The sequence below is a fragment of the Pantherophis guttatus genome, chromosome 1 (assembly GCF_059756535.1).
Source record: "Pantherophis guttatus breed Tessera chromosome 1, ASM5975653v1, whole genome shotgun sequence".
Classification (NCBI taxonomy): Eukaryota; Metazoa; Chordata; class Lepidosauria; order Squamata; family Colubridae; genus Pantherophis; species Pantherophis guttatus.
The window spans coordinates 283,681,243-283,702,997 of NC_142063.1; the positions used below are offsets into that span (position 1 = coordinate 283,681,243).

The following is a 21,755-nucleotide window of genomic DNA, read 5'->3' on the forward strand; positions in this document are numbered from 1 at the left end:
TAACCTTGCATATATGATTTATTAGCCATTAAATTAAAGTTTTCTTTTTCAGTGAAGGAAGAAGAATGTTGTGCTATCAGGCCAAATTTGGGGGTATTGAGGTTTTCTCTGATATGGTCATTTTGTAAAGTATAGGCACACTGTTTGCACACTAAAAGGGTGTTGACATGTAATAGCCTCAGGTAATGAATAAAAACTCTTATGTCTTTGTCTAGCACAGCTTGGCGATTGCTGGGTATTAATAGACAGGATTAGCAAATGCAGCAGACAGCAAAGCTCCTACTCTTTGCCTTAGCTTCCCCTTTGCTACCAGTCTCCAGTCTCATCTCTGAACAATATAGAGCAGAGGTTTGAAATAGATAAAGCTCAGCTTCCTTCTGTGTGGCTTATCCTGGAGTGAAGGGAAACAGCAAGTTCTGGGTTCTGGGAAACCTGAAGATGTCTTTTCAGATTTCTGGTCAGGCACCCTGGAGAAACAACAATCTTACTTTTTTAAACAAAGACCACCCAATCTCAGAACAAGGAGAAACTATTATTGGCTTTTATCTGCTCGCTTTGGGTATGTATGGTTATGGTGTCCCTCCACTTAAAGAAATGAAATATATAGGAAAAGTTTAAAATAGACCACTACATTAAAGAATGAGAGTCCATTCTCTTTTCTTATGCATTTGTTAGGAGAGCAGAACAATAATATATGTTTATCTTAAAGTAAACAAGAATTTGAAAAGGTGGGAGAGGAAGACAGGATTATCAATCCAGTATGCTCTTCAGGTAAATTGGACTTGAAATTGATGAAGCTTGAGTTGCAAATAGTTTTCTTTCCAAAACTAAGTTGCTTGATGCAAGCCATTTACTAGTTCTAGTCCATTGTTATTCAAGCATTCTTACTTGTAACCTTCTCAAGGTTATCTGAGGGTGATATCAAAAGAGTCAAGTTGACTGCTGGGCTATGTATTCAAAATTCCAGCTGTTTTTGCTGTGTTGCAGAGACAGAAGCAGCTGGTAAGTTTCCTAGAGGAATTAATTTTGCCTGGCTTCAACTACCAGACAGAACTGGAACTAATCAGGCAAGCTCAGAAAACTCCTATAAGGAAGTATCCATTGAAGAAAATCTAGGCTACTGTTACCAAAGAGTTCTAATGACTGGTGTGTTTTAAGAGTTTTAATGACTGCTGTTTTGGAGTGGCAGGGGAGAATTAGTGGGAGAGGGATGGCCACAGTGGGTCGGCTGGGGCAGAAGTGGTGGTCAGATGAAGCAGCCAGGCTCAATTGTCCCATTCTGGATATTTACAGAATCAGTCATTACATTATTTTGATCCTCTTCCTCGGCCTTCATAATGGGCAAGAGGTCCACTTTCTGTCTGTTCCTTGGCTTTTCTTGGTTTTCGTTGGTTCCACCTCTGCCATTGTGGTGTTTCTTTCTGACTTTGTGAAAATTAATTTTGTGTGATAAAGCAATACTACAAAGAAGCGAAGGCCTGATTGGAAGAAACAGTAAAGGATATTTTAAGGATAACTATTGTAGCATTTGAGAATTTATATATTCAGGTAGGGCTCTGCTAGATGTGGCTATTTCAATGGGTTGAACACAGATGCTATATTTCTGCACAAATTACCCCAAATTGCCTTTTGAATTACAATCTGAAATGCTGCCTTACATTCTTGTATCTAGTAGAATAATTTTGCATTTCAATACTTGAGTATTTCAGCATTTTAATCATTTAGAGTTTTAACATGTCTATAATTTTCTATTTCAGCCATTTCTACTTAAAAAACATATTTTATATTTTACATTTATTTTTTATTATTTTAGTAGATAAGTTTGCCTTGTATTTTGATCATTTTATTCAAATTGTTGCATAAGTTGGGTATTTATTTCCTTTTATTCTTTTCTTGGGTTATGTAGCTTTTGCTATTCAGCAGTTTGAAATTCTAGTTAGCACTTCCATAACGAAAATCATAATAGTACAAAATGGTATCCCCCAGTTAACTTTGGTGAGCCCAATATTTCTGAAATGTCTTCTGCTCCCAGATGTGAGAAGGCCTAATAATCTAAAAGAGGTATTTTGATTGATGTTCCTTTTAAAATATTACAAGATGTTCAAGAAGAGGAGGCATATAACAGATTGTCTTTTATAGTCTTTTACAATCTTTTACACTAGAAACTTTTAAGAAGAGACTGAACAGCTAATTGTCTGAAATGGCATAAGGTCTCCTGCTTGATCAGGGGGTTGGACTGGATTCCTTTCCAACTCTGTTATTCTGTTCCTACCTTCATATTCTTTTGATATGAACTTAAACTTTCCTTTAGAGCAAGTGCAATATACATTTTGCGGAGAAGTAATTTCACAAGTAGCCCCCAAATAGGAAATTCTTTATGTAATCCCTGAAGAATCCCTCAGCAGAATTTGCCTTGGTTTAGATGAATGCAGTTTCACATATTTTATTTAACTTTATATTCCAGGTTGGATGTCTTGGATTGGGAATAGCATTGTAATTTTTGTATTATATAAACAACGAGCTGTTCTTCAACCCACTGATTACTTGACATTTAATCTGGCTGTGTCTGATGGCAGCATTGCTATCTTTGGTTATTCCCGTGGAATCATTGACATTTTCAATGTGTTTCGAGATGATGGCTTCCTTGTTACATCAATATGGACTTGTCAGGTAAGCCGTCCATTTGATCTAATGTGCAATTGTGGAAGATAAACATCACACAATGTGAAACCTACTGTCAAGAGCATCAACCAGGGATTGTCAGAATTTAAAAGGGTGGCAGAGCTTATGAAATCAAATCCCTGCCTCTTTTTTATAGTCTCTTGTCCCTTATTTGCAACATATATAGGCATAATAATAACATTATTTCAACTATTAAGTGTTTAGACCAGGGGTTGGCAACCTTAAACACTCAGAAAGCCACAAAGGTCCTAACTGGAAGCCCCCGTTCAATTCTGGAGCCAACCGGAAATCTGATTCCCCTATTGTAGTCTCCTCCTAGTGTGGCGTCCTTTTACCTCTGCTGACTGGAAGTCCAGTTCCCCCACAATAGAGTCTCCTCCTAGCGCGGCATCCTTTTTCCTCTACCTGTCCTAACCGAAAGCCCTATTAATTGTGGAGCTGACCAGCAACAGGGAGCCGCAGCAGAGGGATGAAAGAGCCACATGTGGCTCCAGAGCCGTGGGTTGCTGACCCCTGGTTTAGACACAAGTTAGACAAGTCACAGATCCATTGCCTAAGCAACTATAACTTTATTTTCATATTTTTCCAGTTATATTGTCTATATATCTACTATCTACTTCTAAAATGCAGGTGGTTCTTATTTAATTATGCTAACTGGGACCAGAAACTGTTGTTGAGTGACATGGCCATAGGACAAAAACCACATGAGTGCTATTTAGCAACGGCAATTCCAGCACTATCCGTAGCCATTATTAAATGAGGACTGTGCAGATCATTCAGCAAGGACCTCACACGATCACAACTTTAAATTTTGCTTTATGTGAAGTTTTCAAGAAATGTAACTCTAGAATAAAGCAAGGGAAGCCCACATCCAGTGGTGGGATTCAAATAATTTAACAACAGGTTCTTTGCCCTAATGACAGGTTCTTCCAACAACCAGTTCACCAAGCTGCTCAGAAAGTTAACAACCGGTTCTCCCGAAGTGGTGCGAACTGGCTGAATCCCACCGCTGCCCACATCTGCACACAAACACACACACACACATATATCATACACATCATTAAGTAATAAATATCATTCTTACATCCTATTTATCTTAAGATGCTAAAACAAATATTTCATTTTTTAAAAAACTGTTACTCAGATTACATAAATATTGAATTAAAATGGATTTAAGGCTGTGTAAAATGATCACACTGATTATTATAATTAATTATAATATAATAATAATATATATTATAATATAATTATAATAATTATGATTATAATAATTATTATAATTATTATAATTATTAAAGTTAAGTAGAACATATGGAGACTTTTCCCCATTTTGTAGTTGAAAAGCCATTTTGCGGACATTTCTTAATGCAGAAGGGTATGTTGCCTATCACTTAATCTGGGGCATGGAATTGTCAAATCCTTCTCCTGTCAATGTTTCCTTCGTTATTATTTTGTCTGGAACTTTATAAATCAAACCTTTGCCAGCACATAACATTCTATTTTTAAATGTTTTAAACCTGAAGCAAGGAAATTGAAAGCATGAGTTAGCACCCTTTATAAACTGTAGTTATAGTATGCTATCAGATTTTCTTGAGAAGTCCAATATAGAAAGCAAGAAAAATATCTTGCAGAAAAACATACATACGTGCATATGCACCGCACAGCACAGCATAGCATGCATAGGATGACCTTAAATATTTTGCCTGTGGTCAATGTTGAACATTGTAGGAAGGGAGCCATGTTAATCTAAAGTAACAAAAAATCTGGAATCTTGGTGGAGTTTTATAATGGCTAAACTGATATAGGATTTAAATGGAGGTGAGGTGGAGGGGAGGAAGGGAGAGGAAGTTAGTTATGCAGATGCAGGTTACATGGGAGATAGATCACGTACCATTTCAATTAACATTGTGCTTGTTTACTGTCTTCCTGAAAATGTTTCATGTACAAAAGAAAAAAGAAACAAACATGTAGGGAAAGAAAGAGAGAGGGAGAGAGATCAGGTAACATCATCAGTGCTAGTGAGAGCTGGTTTTGTTCCCTGATTATATACAGTAGTATGCCTTTCCAGTTTTAGTGGGTATGTGGTTTTCTCCTTGGTAGTTCCTTGATTAGGATAGCCTTTTCTGCTTGATTGTTTTTGTGGTGTTAATTCCTGGTTATTTGGTTGATGGAGAGGATGTGTTCTTTTGTTTCCTTCTTAGGTTTTGTGTTGTCTCTTTTGAATGGCAGGAAAACACGGGTTTATGTCTATGTATAGATTGATGGTAGATTTGTCTGAAATATAAGCTTCTAGGAATTTTCTAGCTGTTTTGGATTTAACTTGGTTTAGTATGCTCGTAGTTTCTCAGTTGAAACTATGATTAAGTCTGTCTCAGAAGTCTCTTGTGAGATTAAGGAGGTTTTTTCGCCATCTGCTAGTGATCACTCATGGATGTGCTCTGCTAGTCTCTTGTGTGTCTGGCCTACAGACTGGTTGCTACAGTCCTTCTACTGTCTGTTGCAGATGATACCATTTTTTAAATCTTGGACTACTGGGTCATTTGGTTTACTTAAGATGTTTTGGAGGGCTTTAGTTGGTTTTTCTGCTGCAATGATGGCGTGTGGTTGTAATGGCCTATTGGTTGTTTCTGAGATGTTTTTGATGTATAACAGTGTTATCATTTTCATAGCTTGTGTTAGGTGATTATTTCTCTGATTTGTTGGAATATTTGTCCATCAAACTGAAATTAGGTGGTGAAACATAGGTTGATGAGGCCCATGACTCCAGGTATTTCAATCTTACTATATTTGGCTGGATCAGGTGTGTTGTGTAGTACTGCTACCATGGATTCTTTCATGAGTTCTGGACATAAAGAGACCTGTAACATTGAATGACACCATAATTTCATCTTCTAGACACATTTTATTACCACATATCATTATAATAATCCACATCTACCATCTAATTAAATAATCCATTAATATGGCCATATGCTAATAACATTAAGTCTATAGTCCATAAAGTAAATTGAGACCAAAAGTTGTCCTTCCTATGCTAAAGAATAAATCTTTTAGCTGTAACATGGCAAATGTACTTTCTATATTCCATGACAATAGTTCAAAAGAGCAACTGAAAGGATTAAAATCTTGTCTCAGAATAAAGTGAATACCTGTAATGTATTTCTCTTAAAAGGAACAGTTATGGGAGATTATATAGACATATATCTAAATGAAGCAATAACATTTATCAAATTGACAGGGAAAATGTCGAAGACCTGGAGGGTAAATTCTGTAGTTGAATCACTAGGAATATATGACCTAGTGGTTCGTGATCTCCTAAAAAGACAAGTTGGGAGGGCCAGATTCTGAGTACTACACATTATCATATTATGTTGATATCTAATTCATTGAATTTGATCATAAAGTATGTTCCTTCTTATCAATAACTTCAAATCTTTTTTCATGGCCAGGAATAGCTCTAAGGTACTGTTGCCAGTGCAGCAAAACTGGCTTTGATCAACTCAAACAACAGTTCATTTATTGGTGTGATATTTTCAACAAAACTGTGTTTTGCCAATATGGAATATAAAGTCAAATGCAAAGTAACTGGCTGAAACTCAGTCTGACCATCTTCCATATTTTTTTTTTAATTTCAATCAAGTCATCTTTGATTCTTTGGATAGGTCCCTGCATTTATTTATTTTTTTGTCAAAGTTTTTTGACGAAAAACTTTGGGACTGGCCCAAATTCATCCCAAGGCAGCCTTTGTGCCTAAGGAAATTTCTGACTTCATGCCTTCACCCACCACGCCAAAGGTTAAAGGTTCAGGTTAAACCCAGGACTTTAAAGGCCCAGTTTATATAACATTATTATCTCTTCTTATCTGAAACAGATTAGATTGCATCCTGCAAAAGTACACACAAGTCTTATGTTTTAGGGCACTGTTAAAAGCACAGGAGCAGAACTATGATGGAGAGACAGACTAAAAGATCAACTTTCATAAAGAATTCTTATGAACTTTTCTTGTTAATTATTTGACAATCTTCCAAGAAAACACAATTCTGGTTTTGGATGTAATCTTGTTCACTTTATCCTGAGAGGAAACATACTGGACTTGAGTTCTGAGAATTCTGGTACTAATACATATAGCCAGTGGTAGGATTCAAGTAATTTAACAACCGGTTCTCTGCCCTAATGATTTCTTCCAACAACCAGTTCACCAAACTGCTCAGAAAGTTAACAACTGGTTCTCCCGAAGGGGTGCGAACTGGCTGAATCCCATCACTGCATATAGCACAAGAAGAAAATTACATAAATACAGTATGATGATTATATGGATTGTTTTGCTTAACACGTAGGCAATTCATAGGTAAAAATTAATGAATCCCTATATTATAGAAAGAGCAGTCTTAGTGTAAAACTGGCAATCTGTTCATATTTTCTAATCACAAAAATGAAAAGCCAAGGGAGTCAATAATGAAATTAGCTAAACATTCTTGATGTACATTCTTGTACAAAAAAGTCAATCATTACTTTCATCCTTTCTTCATTGAATAGAAAACTTCATTAAATAGAAAAACTATTCCAACCACAAACTTGGAGATGTCAAATCCAACAATGCTGCTTGATATTTGAAGAGTAAGATTTGTTCTTGGAACAAATTCAAGAACATCAAATTCCTTCTGCCCGCTGACTGCATTTTTTCCTCCCAATCAGTAATTGTATTAACTAACCTATGTTTGTTTGGATTCTTTGGTTTTGAGTCTACAAGTTGTATGATCTCAAGCATTGGGCCAACCCTGTGGTTTGTAAGGCATGCTTTAAGGCTCAGTGAATGCAGTATGATCCCAGTAAACATTGATTAAGACAACCATGTTGCCAGGTGACAATAACCATGCAAAAAGTTAGAAGTTGGCTCAAAGTCAACCTCTTGTGTTTTTTTTTACCTGAAGTTAATTCATTTACTGTATTCTAAGGTAGAAACATGAATTAAGATTTTGAATCAGATAACATAAGTTCTAAAAGGGAAATATTTATGCATTGCCCCAAAACAGATGTGAACTATGGGGAAAATAAATATAAAAAGGACAATAATTCGAATAGAAATCTGCATTTCTTAATATTTATTTATATAATCATTTTAAATTAATTTCTGGAATGAACATTTCCAAGAAGGCAAGGCAAACATTCATAATGAAGTTGGACACTACTCCAGATTGCTTAGATCAGGGGCCCACAACCTCTGGGCTATTCGGAATTGACCCGCAGCTCGTGTAAATTAAACTATGCATATGCACGCTGGCCCATCACTCGTGCAAGGGCTCACCACTCGCACGACCCAAATCCCCTCCCTCCGCAGCCAGGCCACCAAGCCACAAAGGTTAGATCAATTCTTAGTCAATTAATGTGTTCTTCAACCATCCAATTTGTTTAATAAACTATCTCATAATTAATTATCCCTCACTGAATCAATAATCTTATTAGTACTTCCTCTATATATAATTCCATATTACAGTTCAAATTAACTATAGTTCATATGCCACTTCCATTCAAGTTCAAGAAGCTCTGCACATTTTAAAGAACTCTCTTTAATGAACACTCTTAGAACATTTTATAGAAGAATAAGTAGCTGCTTCTTTCAGGTATAGAAAACAACACATTTTGAAGAATGGTTATATTTTGCATTCTGGGTTGACAGTGCCCAGTGGCATCCATGAGAGATGTCAGAGAAGCCAAGATGGTGGCCACAAACACAAAATCAAAGCTTTTCTTGACTTTTTTCCCCTACATCCTCACCTCCCTAGTTGCCTCTGCCTGGCGTATCATATATTTTTCATAGCATGTGATTTGCCATGAAAATATGCAGTATGACTATTTTTTTCTTAGTTTCTAAGTCTTCTGACTGTGCTCCATCCAGAATTTGCATTTCAAAGTTCCTGTTAGTAACTTTTGTCTATAGCAGTGGTTCCCAATGTGGGGCTCACACCCCACAGGCGGGCAATTTGATTTTTAATGGGGGCAATTGGGATCTTGTTTAAACCAAGTCAATGGCCTTTTAGGCTTCCTCCACAGTGAGTAGGAGTCACTTTTTGAATAATAAGTATTATATGTCATGGGGGGGGGGGGAATCAGGATTTTAGAGATGCTTAGGTGGGGCATGGCCAAAAAATGTTTGTGAACCACTGGTCTATAGCAAGGAACATGTCAGGAGCAAAGAATCAGGATCATATGTTAAATTTCAGGCAAGAAGATTTATTGTTCAAGAGTGTGCAAATAATCTAGTAAACTAACGTTCAGTGCTAGATAAGGGTCAATGGAATTTAAGAGCAGTTGAACTTAGTTTGTAGGAATGTAACAACTCTAGTTGATGACTCACTTATCTCCGTCCCTTGGCTCTGGTTGTTGTTCTTCTACATAACAGCAATTATAAATGCTTAACTTTGGCAGTTTCATGGTCTTTTTCTATATCTGTGTAAAAAAACAACCTGTTTTTCCCCTTTTGTATAACTCAGAGAGTGGGTTTACGTGTTCATTTAACATATATTTCATCCACACTGTATGCCTGATTTTGTTTTATTATTGTTGCTTAGAATATCTGCATATTCAATGATTTAAACGTGAAGACTTTCCTTGATGATACATCCTTACATTGATACAGCCTGGAATATTTGCTATTTCGCTTGGTATTCTAAAACCAAGAGGTGTCACTTCTCTCTAATCCGGCATTTCTCAGCCTCATCAACTTTTTAAGACATACAGTATGTACTTCAACTTCCAGAATTCTCTGGCTGGAGAATCTTGGGAGTTCAAATCTATATGTCTTAAAGTTGCTGAAATGAAAGCATTGCTCTAATCTATACATTTATGTATTTATTTAGATTGATGGATTTCTGACATTGCTGTTTGGCCTCGCCAGTATTAATACACTCACGGTGATTAGTGTAACTCGCTATATTAAAGGGTGTCATCCCGACAGAGGTAAGAGATTTAGGAAATATAAAGTTCACTCAACTATATTTGCACTATTAAAAAAGTTTTTAAGACTTTTAAAAAATCAGAATTTTTTAATAGACTATTGTTCAAATACTTTGGTCCAAGGGCTTTTTTAGTCACCATTTGAAGTTACAATGGCACTGAAAAAAGTCACTTGTGACCATTTTTCACACCTACAACTATTCCAGCTTCCCCATGGTCACATGATCGAAATTCAGATGCTTGACAACTAACTCATCTTTATGATGGTTGCAGTATCTTGGGGTCATGTGATCACTTTTTGCAACCTTCAAGCCAATGAGGAAGCCAGATTCACTTAACCACCATGTCACTAACTTAATAACTGGAGAGATTCACTTAACAACTGTGGCAAGAAAGGCCGTAAAATGGGGCAAAACTAACAAATGTTTCACTTAGCAACAGAAATTTTGGACTCAATTGTGGTCATAAATCTATCAGTGCACATCAGTAATTGTGTACATTGCTTATGTGGATGGCCTTATTATAAAAATCAGTGGGGATTACTCTCAGGAAAGTGGGTGTAAGAATTCAGTAATCCTAATGCACAGCTTGTTCATTCCAATGATAGGTGTACCCAAATCTGTGGGGTCCTGATATTCTCAGAGCTTAGTGGTTTTCTAGCAGATGTTTCATTACAAACTAGGTAACATCATCATGACATATACAAAAAAATCCACCAAGCTCAGAGAGCACCAAGGACCCCACAATTCAGCCCTGTGCTACAAATATTCTCTTCTATCAGTATCCAAATCTCTTTGTTTTATGGGCCATGGTTGTTATTTAATTTTATTTATTACATTACGATTTCTTTGTCGATATTGGACTTAGAGAATATAAAAGGCATAAAAAGAATATTCTGTGTCCTTCAACCCACATTACTTTTATTACTGGATGAGTGGCTATTCTAAGTCATATTCTTTAGTTCAATAGAGGTTTCGGTGACATAACTTTTCTTCAAAGTTAAATTGGAAGACATGATATGGAGAAATAAGCAGAGTTACAATTCAAATATTTTTGTATGAACATTATTTTGTCCTTCAAAATATTCACAATTGAGAAGTCAAATTGTCTTGGAATTCTAAATGATAATTTGGCTTTTTTTTAAAAATCCCGCATTTATTACTTTATAGGTAGCTCAAGGCAGCAAACATACATAATACACCTTCTTCCTTCTATTTTCCCTACAACAACCCTATGAGATGGGATGAGAGAGAAAACCGGAAGCGTCACAGTGAGACTGGCTGGAAATTAGCGGGCTCCAAAGAGCCCAGCGAAAATCCAGCCAGACAAACTGCTGTTTGGGAGGTCTTCAGACTGGAACCATCTTGTAGGGACAGTGAAGAAGGAAAGGTGCCTTGGACGACCAAGAGGAACAGGCAAGTTCCTCAGAAGGTCAGAGGCAGCTCTTCGAGCTGATGGAAGGGCAGCGGCCGTTAAAAATGACCGCTTTGAAGCTGGGGCAATCGGAATAAGATTTCGTGCAGGAGGAATGTTTGAATTTCTCCAAATTCAGTTTTAAATCCAGTTGTAAGATTTCCTTTCTTGGGCTTAAAAAAAACTTTAAAAGATCCCAGCAAGGAAACAAGAGTCTAATTGGCACTTGGGAATTTTAATGGAGGGAAAAGAACAAAGAAGAAGTCAAAGTATTAAAGCCCAGAAAAGAAAACTTTATATTTGGATTTAAAATTGGACTTGGGGAAATTAAAACCAATATAAGAAAAGGAAACCTGAGGGAAAGTATTTTTTTAATGAAGATTTGAAAGAATTTTAACAGTTTTGAAATATGAAGGAAGAACAAAGAGGAGGTTAACATATTAAAGCCCAAGAAAGGAAATCTTACAACTGGATTTAAAACTGAATTTGGAGAAATTAAAAACAATAAAAAGAAAAGCAATTTGAGAGAAAGTATTTTCTATGTGGATTTAAAATACTTTTGTAAACTGGATACTTTGTTATTCTGAGAACTGTGGATTGGAGAGAGACATCTGCTGACTGACTTGAAAATTCAAGGAAATTACAACATTGACCTTGATCACTATAAGAGCTGTGAGAAATTTTAAGAAGTTTTTTTTTGTTGTTGTTGTTTTAAGCTGCTTGGTCTCGACTTCTAAAGGAGGTGGACAATAATAAAGCTTTAAGTTGGAGTGGATTGGACAAACATTTGTACTGGATATTATCTAGAAATAAAAAAGAGACTATATGGACTAAAATTTTAAATATAAGTGGAAATACTAATAATCTTTTAAACTAATAATATGGAGTCTTGGATGTGTGAGGAATTAATTGAGATACTTAAAAATGTGCGTGAATCAATAAAGGGCAATAAAAAGTCAGAAACTTTGTTAGAGCACACAAAACAGGAAAAAGAGAATATAAATGAGAAACAAGAAAATGATATTGACGGAAAAAGAATTGAAGGCAAAATGTTAAATGATTGCACTGGGATTTACAGTGGCAAAAAAAGAATGGACAGGGAGGAATATTTCCCCCCAAAAAAGCAATGTAAGGGAAGAGAAGGAAATGGGAAAAGATTAGGTAACAGCAGGGGGGCGAATTATAAGAGTGATTGACTCAAAAGTTAGAGAAAGGATTCAGGATAAAAGATATAATAAATATAAAAATAAAAAAAGAAGAAGAAGAAAAGAAAATAGGATGAAAGGAGAAAATCATTAAGAAATGGAATTCTGGTGAGACCAGGAGAAAATGGCTAAAAGGGGAAGAATAGTGGAAAGGAATTAAGATATATATTAGTAGATCTAAGGGAACTGTATTAATAATAGTAATTGTGAATGTAAAAAGTAAATATAATAATATTGTGTATTGTAAAATGGAACAGCAGATGAAATATGAAGTGGTAATTAGGTTTAATTATGAAAATAATTGAAATTAAGATACAAAATTGAAATGTAAAAAAAGTGTGATGGGATTTTGACATAACATGTTGCAAATTAGGAAATAAAATAATTAATGGATGCTATAATAGAAGTCAGGAATTAAGGGCGGAGAGTGATATTGCTTATTATGTATTAAGAAGAGATCAGATAAGATGTGGAAGATCAATTAAGTTAAAGGGTTTCAATGTAAGAATTGAATAAGATGAAGTTTATTGTTTATAACCAAAAAATGTGATGGGGATTATAAGAAATATATTTTATAAATGGAGAAATAAGATAAATAATTGAAGCAATGCTAAGAAATTAGGATTTGAAGGGCGGATAGTGATACTGTTTATATATTAAGTATTAAGAAGAAATTAAGATAAGATAAAAAATAGAGAAAAAAGAATATTATGACAGAAAATGAAATATGTAAATTGTATCTGGAAAAAAGAAAAAAGAAGATTGGAAGAGATTATAAAAATCAATATATAATTATGTTATAAATTGTAAAAAATGTGACCCGGTCAATACTCTGTTCATAAAATATGTATGTAAAAGAAAAATTTAATAAAGCTTGTCTTTAAAAAAAAAGAGAGAGAGAGAGATGGGTTGAGAGAATAACTGGCCCAAAGTTTCCCAGCCAGCTTTTATGCCTAAAATGGTACTAGAACTCACAGTCTCCTGGTTTCTAGGCCAGTACCCTTAACCACTATATCAAACTGGCTCTCCTAATTTCTTGATGGAACATTCTTTATTATTATTATATCATTGTGAAAGTATTAAAACCCCATTTCTGGTGTTTATTTCAGTATATTGTATCAGCCTGAGCACTGTCTCCTTTGCTATTTTTCTTATCTGGACAACAGCTTTCTTCTGGTCACTTGCTCCACTCTTGGGATGGGGGAGCTATACAGGTAATTCATTTTTTTTTCAAATTATTTTGCATGTCCAAGTATCTCTTGGAGTATATCTTTGTTAATGCTGCCACCAAATCAGTTATCACTTCTGTATTGAAAGGAGGGAGGGAGGGAGGGAGGAAGGAGGAAGGAAGGAAGGAAGGAAGGAAGGAAGGAAGGAAGGAAGGAAGGAAGGAAGGAAGGAAGGAAGGAAGGAAGTCACTATGGTAAAAATGTCATAGTCTTCCCAATAGAAAGTTCTTTGACTTTCCAATATACATTTCACTGTAATCTTTGACATACCTTAAGTAAGACATTCTAACCTTTCCCTCTAGTAAAAATCCCCCCAGCAGAGTAGTTTTTTAAAATGCAAAAGTTAAAAATGACCTGGTTTAAAAACTGTACAATGAACCAAGTTCTCCTGCTTCCTAGACCGGATGTACGGAACATGTGAAATCGACTGGACAAAGGCCAATTTCTCAACCACATATAAGTCCTACATTGTGTCAGTGTTCATCTGCTGTTTCTTTGTGCCTGTGATAGTCATGGTTTTCTCATACACGTCCATCATCAATACAGTTAAGTCAAGCCATGCATTAAGTGGAATGGGTGACCCAACGGATAGGCAGCGGAGGATGGAACAAAGCGTTACCAGGGTAAGGTCTGGCCATTTTTCTCTTGCTGAAACAAAATTGCAAAAACTCCATCGTCATAGCTATCATATCTGGTCAGCAAAGATATAGTGGACAAATCTCTGCTGCCATTCAATGGTCAGTCGGGATCTTTGCAGCCCAGATATGGTACTGTTCAGTGGTGAAATCCAATTTTTTTTACTACCGGTTCTGTGGGCGTGGCTTGGTGGGTGTGGTGTGGTGTGGCGTGGCATGGCGTGGCTTGGTGACCGTGGCAGGGGAAGAATACTGCAAAATCTCCATTCCCTCCCCACTCTGGGGCCAGCCAAAGGTGGTATTTGCCAGTTCTCCAAACTACTCAAAATTTCTACTACCGGTTCTCCGAACTGTTCAAAATTTCCGCTACTGGTTCTCCAGAACCTGTCAGAACCTGTTGAATTTCACCCCTGGTACTTTTCCCATATGTTATTTTCTTTCTCTCTTGGTAATCCACAGCAATGCAGCATAAGGCAATAAGACACCTATAAATAGAGAATCATGACATCGATTTATCAATTGATTTACAGTTATATTTAGACTGATACTTAGGATAAGAAACCAAGCTGAAGAGGCTTTTAGGATAAATGCATGGAACCATTACAAAAAGATCTCTTTCTCTTATCCCAATCAATTTGAAAGCCAAATCCCCCCAAATAAAATTCATTATGCTTAAATGTAGCTCAAGAGTAGGTTATAAAAGACTTCCTAAATTACATGTTCTGATATTTATTGTGAATAACAGGGTCAATCATGTAGGTCAAGAAAGTCAAGATGGCAGCTACAACTGCATGAATCAAGCCTTGTTCCTTTTTTAATGTGTTGTGTGTGCAATGCTTTTGAAAAAGGAGCAAGAACCAACTTGACTTTTCTTTGTCTCTTCTGGTGTGCAAGTGCACAAGAAAAATGACAAGGCAAACTATGCAGACCATGGCTTCTGGGAGAGCCAACTTTAGGTTAAAGCCAAGTAAGCTCTGGCTTAGGACCCCAAAACTTAGCAGGCAGCAATGCTGCCCCTTCTTCCAAATTGTTGATTTCTAACATAACATTCAGTAAATCTAAATTGACTAAGCTGTTGGGCATGGAAATGGAAACCAACCAGTCTCATTCTTCCGTCTTCTCTCATCTAGATCTCCCTTGTTGTCTGCACATGTTTCATTGCTGCCTGGTCCCCATATGCTGTCATTTCCATGTGGTCTGCCTGTGGTTACACCGTCCCCAACTTAACCAGCATCTTTGCCAGCCTTTTTGCAAAATCCGCCAGCTTTTATAACCCTATCATCTATTTTGGGATGAGCTCCAAATTCCGAAAAGATATCTCCATCTTCTTCCACTTTGCCAAGGAAATCAAGGACCCCGTAAAGCTCAAACAGTTCAAGATCCTCAAGCAGAAAGTGGACAATTCTCTATCTCGTGGAGAAGAGAAGAAGACAATAAATGCACAGCCTGCCCTGCATTCTGATTCAGAGAAGGGGAGTCATTCTAATACGCCTCCCCCAGTAAATAGAAAAGAGGGTTTGGTTGTTTTTGATGACTTGCCCTCAAATCCTGACATTGAATGTGATCGACTGTGAACATGAGCAGTGATGGACATCTAATTAACACAAGAACAGAATATGGATTACTTTGAGTGCCCTTTCTCTGTCTCCACCATGTCATATGAAAGTCCATTTGATTTTAAACAAAGTTAAGAGATATGAAAGTAAGAATGAAATCATAAGACTGATAATGTCTATGGAGATTCTCAGTCATACAGGTCATGATTGTCCCAAAGGTGCTTTTTCAAGAGGCAACTGGAATTTCTGGTTTTCTTTGAAGACATTTTGCTTCTCATCCATGAAGCTGAAGAAGCTTCTTGGATAAGCAAAACGTCTTCAAAGAAAACAAGATAGTCCAGTTGCCTCTTGAAAAAGCACCTTTGGGACAAGACTGAGAACATTTCTTGGTAAGTGACTACATATAAAGTAAAACAGCACAGAGTTAACATGAATGGTATTTATTTTCCTTCTAGTGCTCGAAGATTGCAGGCAAAAGATATTCTTGCACAATTCTTATTCTCTGGCAGGTTTAACAAAAATGACAACCTCCCCCCCACCCAAGCCTTAGAAATTAGAAGTTATATTTTTCTGCCTTTTTATTCCTTGCTTGGAATTCTGTGTTGTTGTTTTTTGCTTTACCAAAGCGCAATATTGCTTTGATAATTAGGGAAACCTTTGCCAACAACAGCATTTGAATGTGGCTCCACATTCAGCCACCAGAGGGTGGACAATAATTAATATTCTTACTAAATATACTAACTGCTACAGAGACTGTTGTGAAAATCAAACCATTATTAGCCAGCTCTGGGGGTTGCAGTCTTGATTCCTTAATCATAGCTAAATATAGATTACAAGCAAAAGCTAGTTTTTACATTTTAGGTAATGCTTAAGAAAACAGCTAAATTAGCCAATTTAAGGAAAGGATAAAACTTCTTTTTCTAAATATTCTAGAAATACAACTATTATTCCATATTATTGTTGTTATTATTATACTGCCTTTTTAATATATATCTATATACTATTAAAATTTTCATTGTGTTTGTCTGTCTGTACCATGTTAGCCCAAATGAGGCAACAATTTTTGAACCAAGGCACCTAAAATCCATTAAAGAAGGCATACAAATCTAGGACCCATTACTCCAGTGGAATCGAAGTTTCTGAAGATGTTCCGACCAGTTTTATTTGCAAAACTATGGCTGTTGCAACAGTCCCATTTCTGGCACTTCCTGCGAGCTTCCACAAGCAAATCAATGGGAAAGCAAAGTTGGCAAGAAATTGGAAGTCACTCCTGCTCCAACTGCTTTTTTGCTCATGGTTATTCTATTTATTTGGTCACATCAGACTGTGCTACCTTTCTCTCAAAGGATGACCTAATAGGTCACTGGATTATCTATTTTATCTATATACCTAATATTCTTGCCACCTATTTCCCCACAATAACAGCAACTCTGAGATGGATTTGACAGAGAGAGAGAGAGAGAGAGAGAGTGACTAGTCCAGAAGCAGAGATCATATTCAGGAATATTTTGTAATAAAATATGTTGCAAGGAGTTTAAGGGATCTGGGTATATACCCCTGCCTTTAATACAGGGGTGCCAAACTAGCGGCCCGCAGGCTGGATGCGTTGCACACAGGCCACGCCCGCCCCAGCTTCGTGAATGGGAAAAACATCACGAAACGTCACATGACGGCAACTTGACGCAGTGACTTTGACACCTGTGTTTTAATAGGACCAATCAAAATGCCAACAAGGTAGGGATGAAAACTTTGCCAAAATGTTTCATTATACTAGGAAATACCTAAAAAGTGGGGGGAGGGAGGAGAGCAGGAAATAAAAAGAGTGAAAAATTCTAGCTATGTAGTTTTAATAATGACATGTATCTTGGACTATTGATGCTAACACTATTTTGGGACGTCTATGGAGATTCTCAGTCATCCAGGTCATGGTTGTCCCAAAGGTACTTTTTTCAAGAGGCAACTGGACTTTCTGGTTTTTTCTTTGAATGAGAAGCGAATGAGAAGTGAAACGTCTTCAAAGAAAAACCAGAAACTCCAGTTGCCTCTTGAAAAAAGCACCTTTGAGACTATTTTGGAACCTGAATTGAGAAGTAAAGATGATGATATTGTACATTCTGTCCTACTTTTGCTAACACAGCAGTTCAAGACAATGTGAGAATCCCATCTTACATAAAAATCCTGACTGACAGTTTAAAAATTTTAATTTAACCTTCCTCCAATAAACAATCCAAGAACATGATACTTCTATATAATGAAATGTTTGGGTTCATTTAATTCAAGCACCCATCTCCATAGATGGTGATGTTGTTTATGCTACAAAAAGAAAAAGAAAAAGAAAAATCACAAGAAAACCTTAAGTTGAATGCAGCATGTTCTAATAATATGAATAATATTAAAGCAGAATTGTACATGTGTCACTTTTTGGTGGAAGAACTAAAATTTGGGGTATTGCACTCCCAGCATAGATATAAAATTTACTTCAGTTAGTAGGAATTTCATACAAAATAATATTGTGACACCATTAATGTAGCATTAATTATTGGGCTAATGCACGGGTGTCAAACTCGCTGTGTCACATTGTTGTCACGTGATGTTTCATGACGTTTTTCTCATTTGTGGAGCTGGGGTGGGCGTGGCCTGCATGTGATGCATCCGGCCAGCAGGCTGCCAGTTTGACACCCCTGGGCTAATGGATCTCTGTCAACCATTATAATGTTTTATAAAATCCACAGCTAGATTCACATAACATAAAAATGGTGTGTAAACCCAGTCAATCAGCAAATGGAAAACATCTGACATTGGTCTATATATTCTTAACTCTTTTTTCTTTTTGTGCATTTGTATGCGTCCAAGACATAATATTGTTCCTTTAACTATTAAATGAGTGGGCAGGAGAGAGAAACTACTAGCAGTTTGCAAGCCGGTGGAACTGTACACAGTTCAGTAGGGAGAGGATAGGTGCTTCATGTGTTTTGACTACATTTTTCTACTTGTGAGCTTTGGGATGATTACAAAAAAAGCCCACCTTCCTTTCCTTCCGTAGTATATTTGTTTTAAGATTGTCATCTGTAATTTCTATTTCAGAACAAATAAACAATATAAGCAATAAGAAAGAACCACAGACAAACTGAAGGTATATTCATTTTTAGAAGAGAATGGGATAATGCTCTCTTTTTTCCCCCTGCATTTAATTACCATCACTCTTAAAAAGTTAATAGCATGTTTCTTCTTATGTGGAGTTTTATATGAGTCAAGGGCACTAACTTTATAGCTTTTCCTTTGCTTGGAAACCAAAGCAGGATGGATTAGTTACTACAAGCTGTACATTTGCTGGGGGTTTCTTTTATCAGTGCAGTTATGTGGATCAACATAATTCGTACTTGTGAGAGCCAATCTTCTGCTTAATACTGTATTATAGCTACTCTAGCTTCAAGACTAAGCTGATAATTTTGTTCTTTTTACTGATGAAAGAGAAGGATGACACTGGTTTTTCTCAGGTCCACAGAACTAATGTGGTTGATTCTGGAACTCCTGGAAGATGTTTGACTGAACACATTCTTTCTTTCAAAGTGAGTCAGTATTCATCATAGACAATCTATGAACCATTGGATTGTTGGACTAGATGTCTTAGGATCTGGGAAAACTCCAGATGGCTTCAGAATGAAGAACAGATTTCTACACTCATACTTTTTCCTATCCTCAAAATCACCTTGAACCTATCACAATTATATGAGGCTTTTACTAATCAGGTGTGGGATGGTTTGGCTTTCCCAGAAAAATAATGAAAAAGAACCAATTAATAAAACAAACAGAGTGTACAAATATTTGGGAATGAAGTACAGAAGTAGTCAGCATCAATTTCCTGGTGGAAATAATCGTTGGAACAATTACTTCTTGAAAAGATCTCCTTGAACTTAACAGCATGGCTGCTGTTTGACCTCTGCATATTAAGCCATGGCATTTCACAGTAGTCAACAAACAAGGAAGACAAAGACAGTCAGAGAGTCGATGTGCGGGGCTTTAATTAAACTAAATCCTATGGTGACATTCCTTCAACTTCAACAATGTAATCACAGAAATTGGTTATATAAAATTATCCTGGCAGCTCAAGCCAACTGCTATTAGAAAATAATGAAGAAAGGTCAGGTTTTTAAAAATGTAACTTTTGTTTGAAGTAGAAAATAAGGAAAAGGGAATGCTGACTCAGAGCTTTAGAGGATTTGTGTTTTGTGTTGGGGTTTTTTTTGGTTTTTTTTTTTTTTTGGTTTTTGATTGCTTATTTAGAAGTGTTATTTTCAGTTCAATTGGACCTAGATATGCCTTTGGCACATATTAACCAGGAAAATGTCTTAAGTTTGCATCAGCTTCCTTTAAAATGTTTTCTAACAGTCTGAGTATTAGTTCATTACTTATTTTGATTAATATTTCTGCAACTCTTTCTATTAAATCCTTGACAGATTCAAGAATGTTTTCTGCTCACAGATTTGCTTTGCAAAGTTTGCAAAGTTGCAAACTTTGTGGATATTCCTATATATAGTAGCTATCCTTTGGGATTTTTTCCCCCAACTTTTCAGTTTAGTCAATAGCCTTAATACTTTCTGGAGGTTTCTCCAGAGGTCTTTCTGCAACCCTGCTTAGTTTCCAGGCTTAGACAAAAGTCACCTACTAAAGTTCTGAAAAATGGTGATTGCAAACTACTTACATACTGCTGCCCAAAACAGAGATGTATCCTTGAAGTAATCAAGTGTCAAGCATAACTAAAAGGAGATTTTATCTATGTTTCATTCAAGTATCTTTACAATTCCATTTTTTTACCATATTGCTTTATAAGGTAAAGGTAAAGGTTCCCCTCGCACATATGTGCTAGTCGTTCCTGACTTTAGGGGGCGGTGCTCATCTCTGTTTCAAAGCCGAAGAGCCAGCACTGTCTGAAGACGTCTCCGTGGTCATGTGGCCGGCATGACTAAATGCCAAAGGTGCACGGAACACTGTTACCTTCCCACCAAAGGTGGTCCCTATTTTTCTACTTGCATTTTTTACATGCCTTCGAACTGCTAGGTTGGCAGAAGCTGGGACAAGTAACGGGAGCTCACCCCGTTATGCGGCACTAGGGATTTGAACTGCTGAACTGCCGACCTTTCAATCGACAAGCTCAGCGTTTTAGCCACTGAGCCACCGCATGCCAATAATAAATGCTTTATAGTCAATAATAAAATGGCCATTCATGGTTCCTTCTTTTAAAGACACAAATAATGCGTCATTTTTTTCAGCACTCCATAATTCATTATCAGAAAAGCTAGTACAAAAAGGAACAGTTTATTATTAAGACAATATTAGGATATAAACAATATTATGTAGATTGACAAAATCCTGCTAATGTTCTTCCACCACATAGAAGTAAAAACATAATAATAAAAAGAAATGACTAAAATTTGTAGAGCTATTGATAACCCAAATCCCCTTCCTGAGGCACCGCTTCACTTTTCTTAATGATAAGACTGGTCCTGCCCTGCTCTTCCAAGGCTTCCCTCATACTTAAACTATGTTTTTATCAGAATGACCTATCAGGAATCTGGTGAAGCACTGCCCAGACTCTGGTGCCAAGACAGCATAAATAGGACATATTAAGAAGGCTTTGGGTCTTAACATCACAGCAAACTGACCTTCTGATCTTGAATAAGTAGAACAGGGTCGGATCTGGTTAATCTCTTGATGACAGATAATCAGGAAACATCAGGATTGTAGACCAGACAGAGATGTAAAAGATCAGTGGAAGAGAATGGAAATTATTCCCATAATGTTACCAAGAAAACAGCAGGACTATATCAACATAATTATCAATATGCAAGCTCTACTTGACGGACATTTTACTTTATCTGCGTAACAAAATTTGGAGAACTATATTCAGCTTGTTAACTTTAGAACAACATACATATTTTTAAAGTAAGTTTTCAAAGAAGACTTTTGCTCATCACAATTTCTTTAAGTATCTTAAAGTCAATTTGAACCTGGAGAATATTTTATGTATGTGTGTCTATAAATATCCTCAACCCTGAGCGATAGCTACTTTCTTCTATTGGT

General features: G+C 36.5%; 1 protein-coding gene across 1 annotated transcript; it reads left to right on the top strand.

Annotated features, from left to right (window-relative positions):
* The first annotated feature begins 230 nt into the window (after positions 1 to 230).
* On the top strand, positions 231 to 15,840 carry LOC117671897 (visual pigment-like receptor peropsin). The gene is made up of 6 exons (XM_034428164.2): positions 231 to 559; positions 2,465 to 2,670; positions 9,540 to 9,639; positions 13,364 to 13,468; positions 13,883 to 14,106; positions 15,249 to 15,840. Exons 1-6 carry the CDS (start codon positions 439 to 441, stop codon positions 15,690 to 15,692), a joined length of 1,200 nt encoding a protein of 399 aa, XP_034284055.1. The 5' UTR covers positions 231 to 438; the 3' UTR covers positions 15,693 to 15,840.
* The last annotated feature ends 5,915 nt before the right edge of the window (positions 15,841 to 21,755 follow it).

Excerpts from the sequence above, each read along its gene's own strand:
- LOC117671897 (XM_034428164.2), top strand. The coding sequence starts at position 439 with ATGTCTTTTCAGATTTCTGGTCAGGCACCCTGGAGAAACAACAATCTT. Across the intron at positions 560-2,464 it reads CTTTTATCTGCTCGCTTTGG|GTTGGATGTCTTGGATTGGG; the intron begins GTATGTATGGTT and ends TTTATATTCCAG. Across the intron at positions 2,671-9,539 it reads CATCAATATGGACTTGTCAG|ATTGATGGATTTCTGACATT; the intron begins GTAAGCCGTCCA and ends GTATTTATTTAG.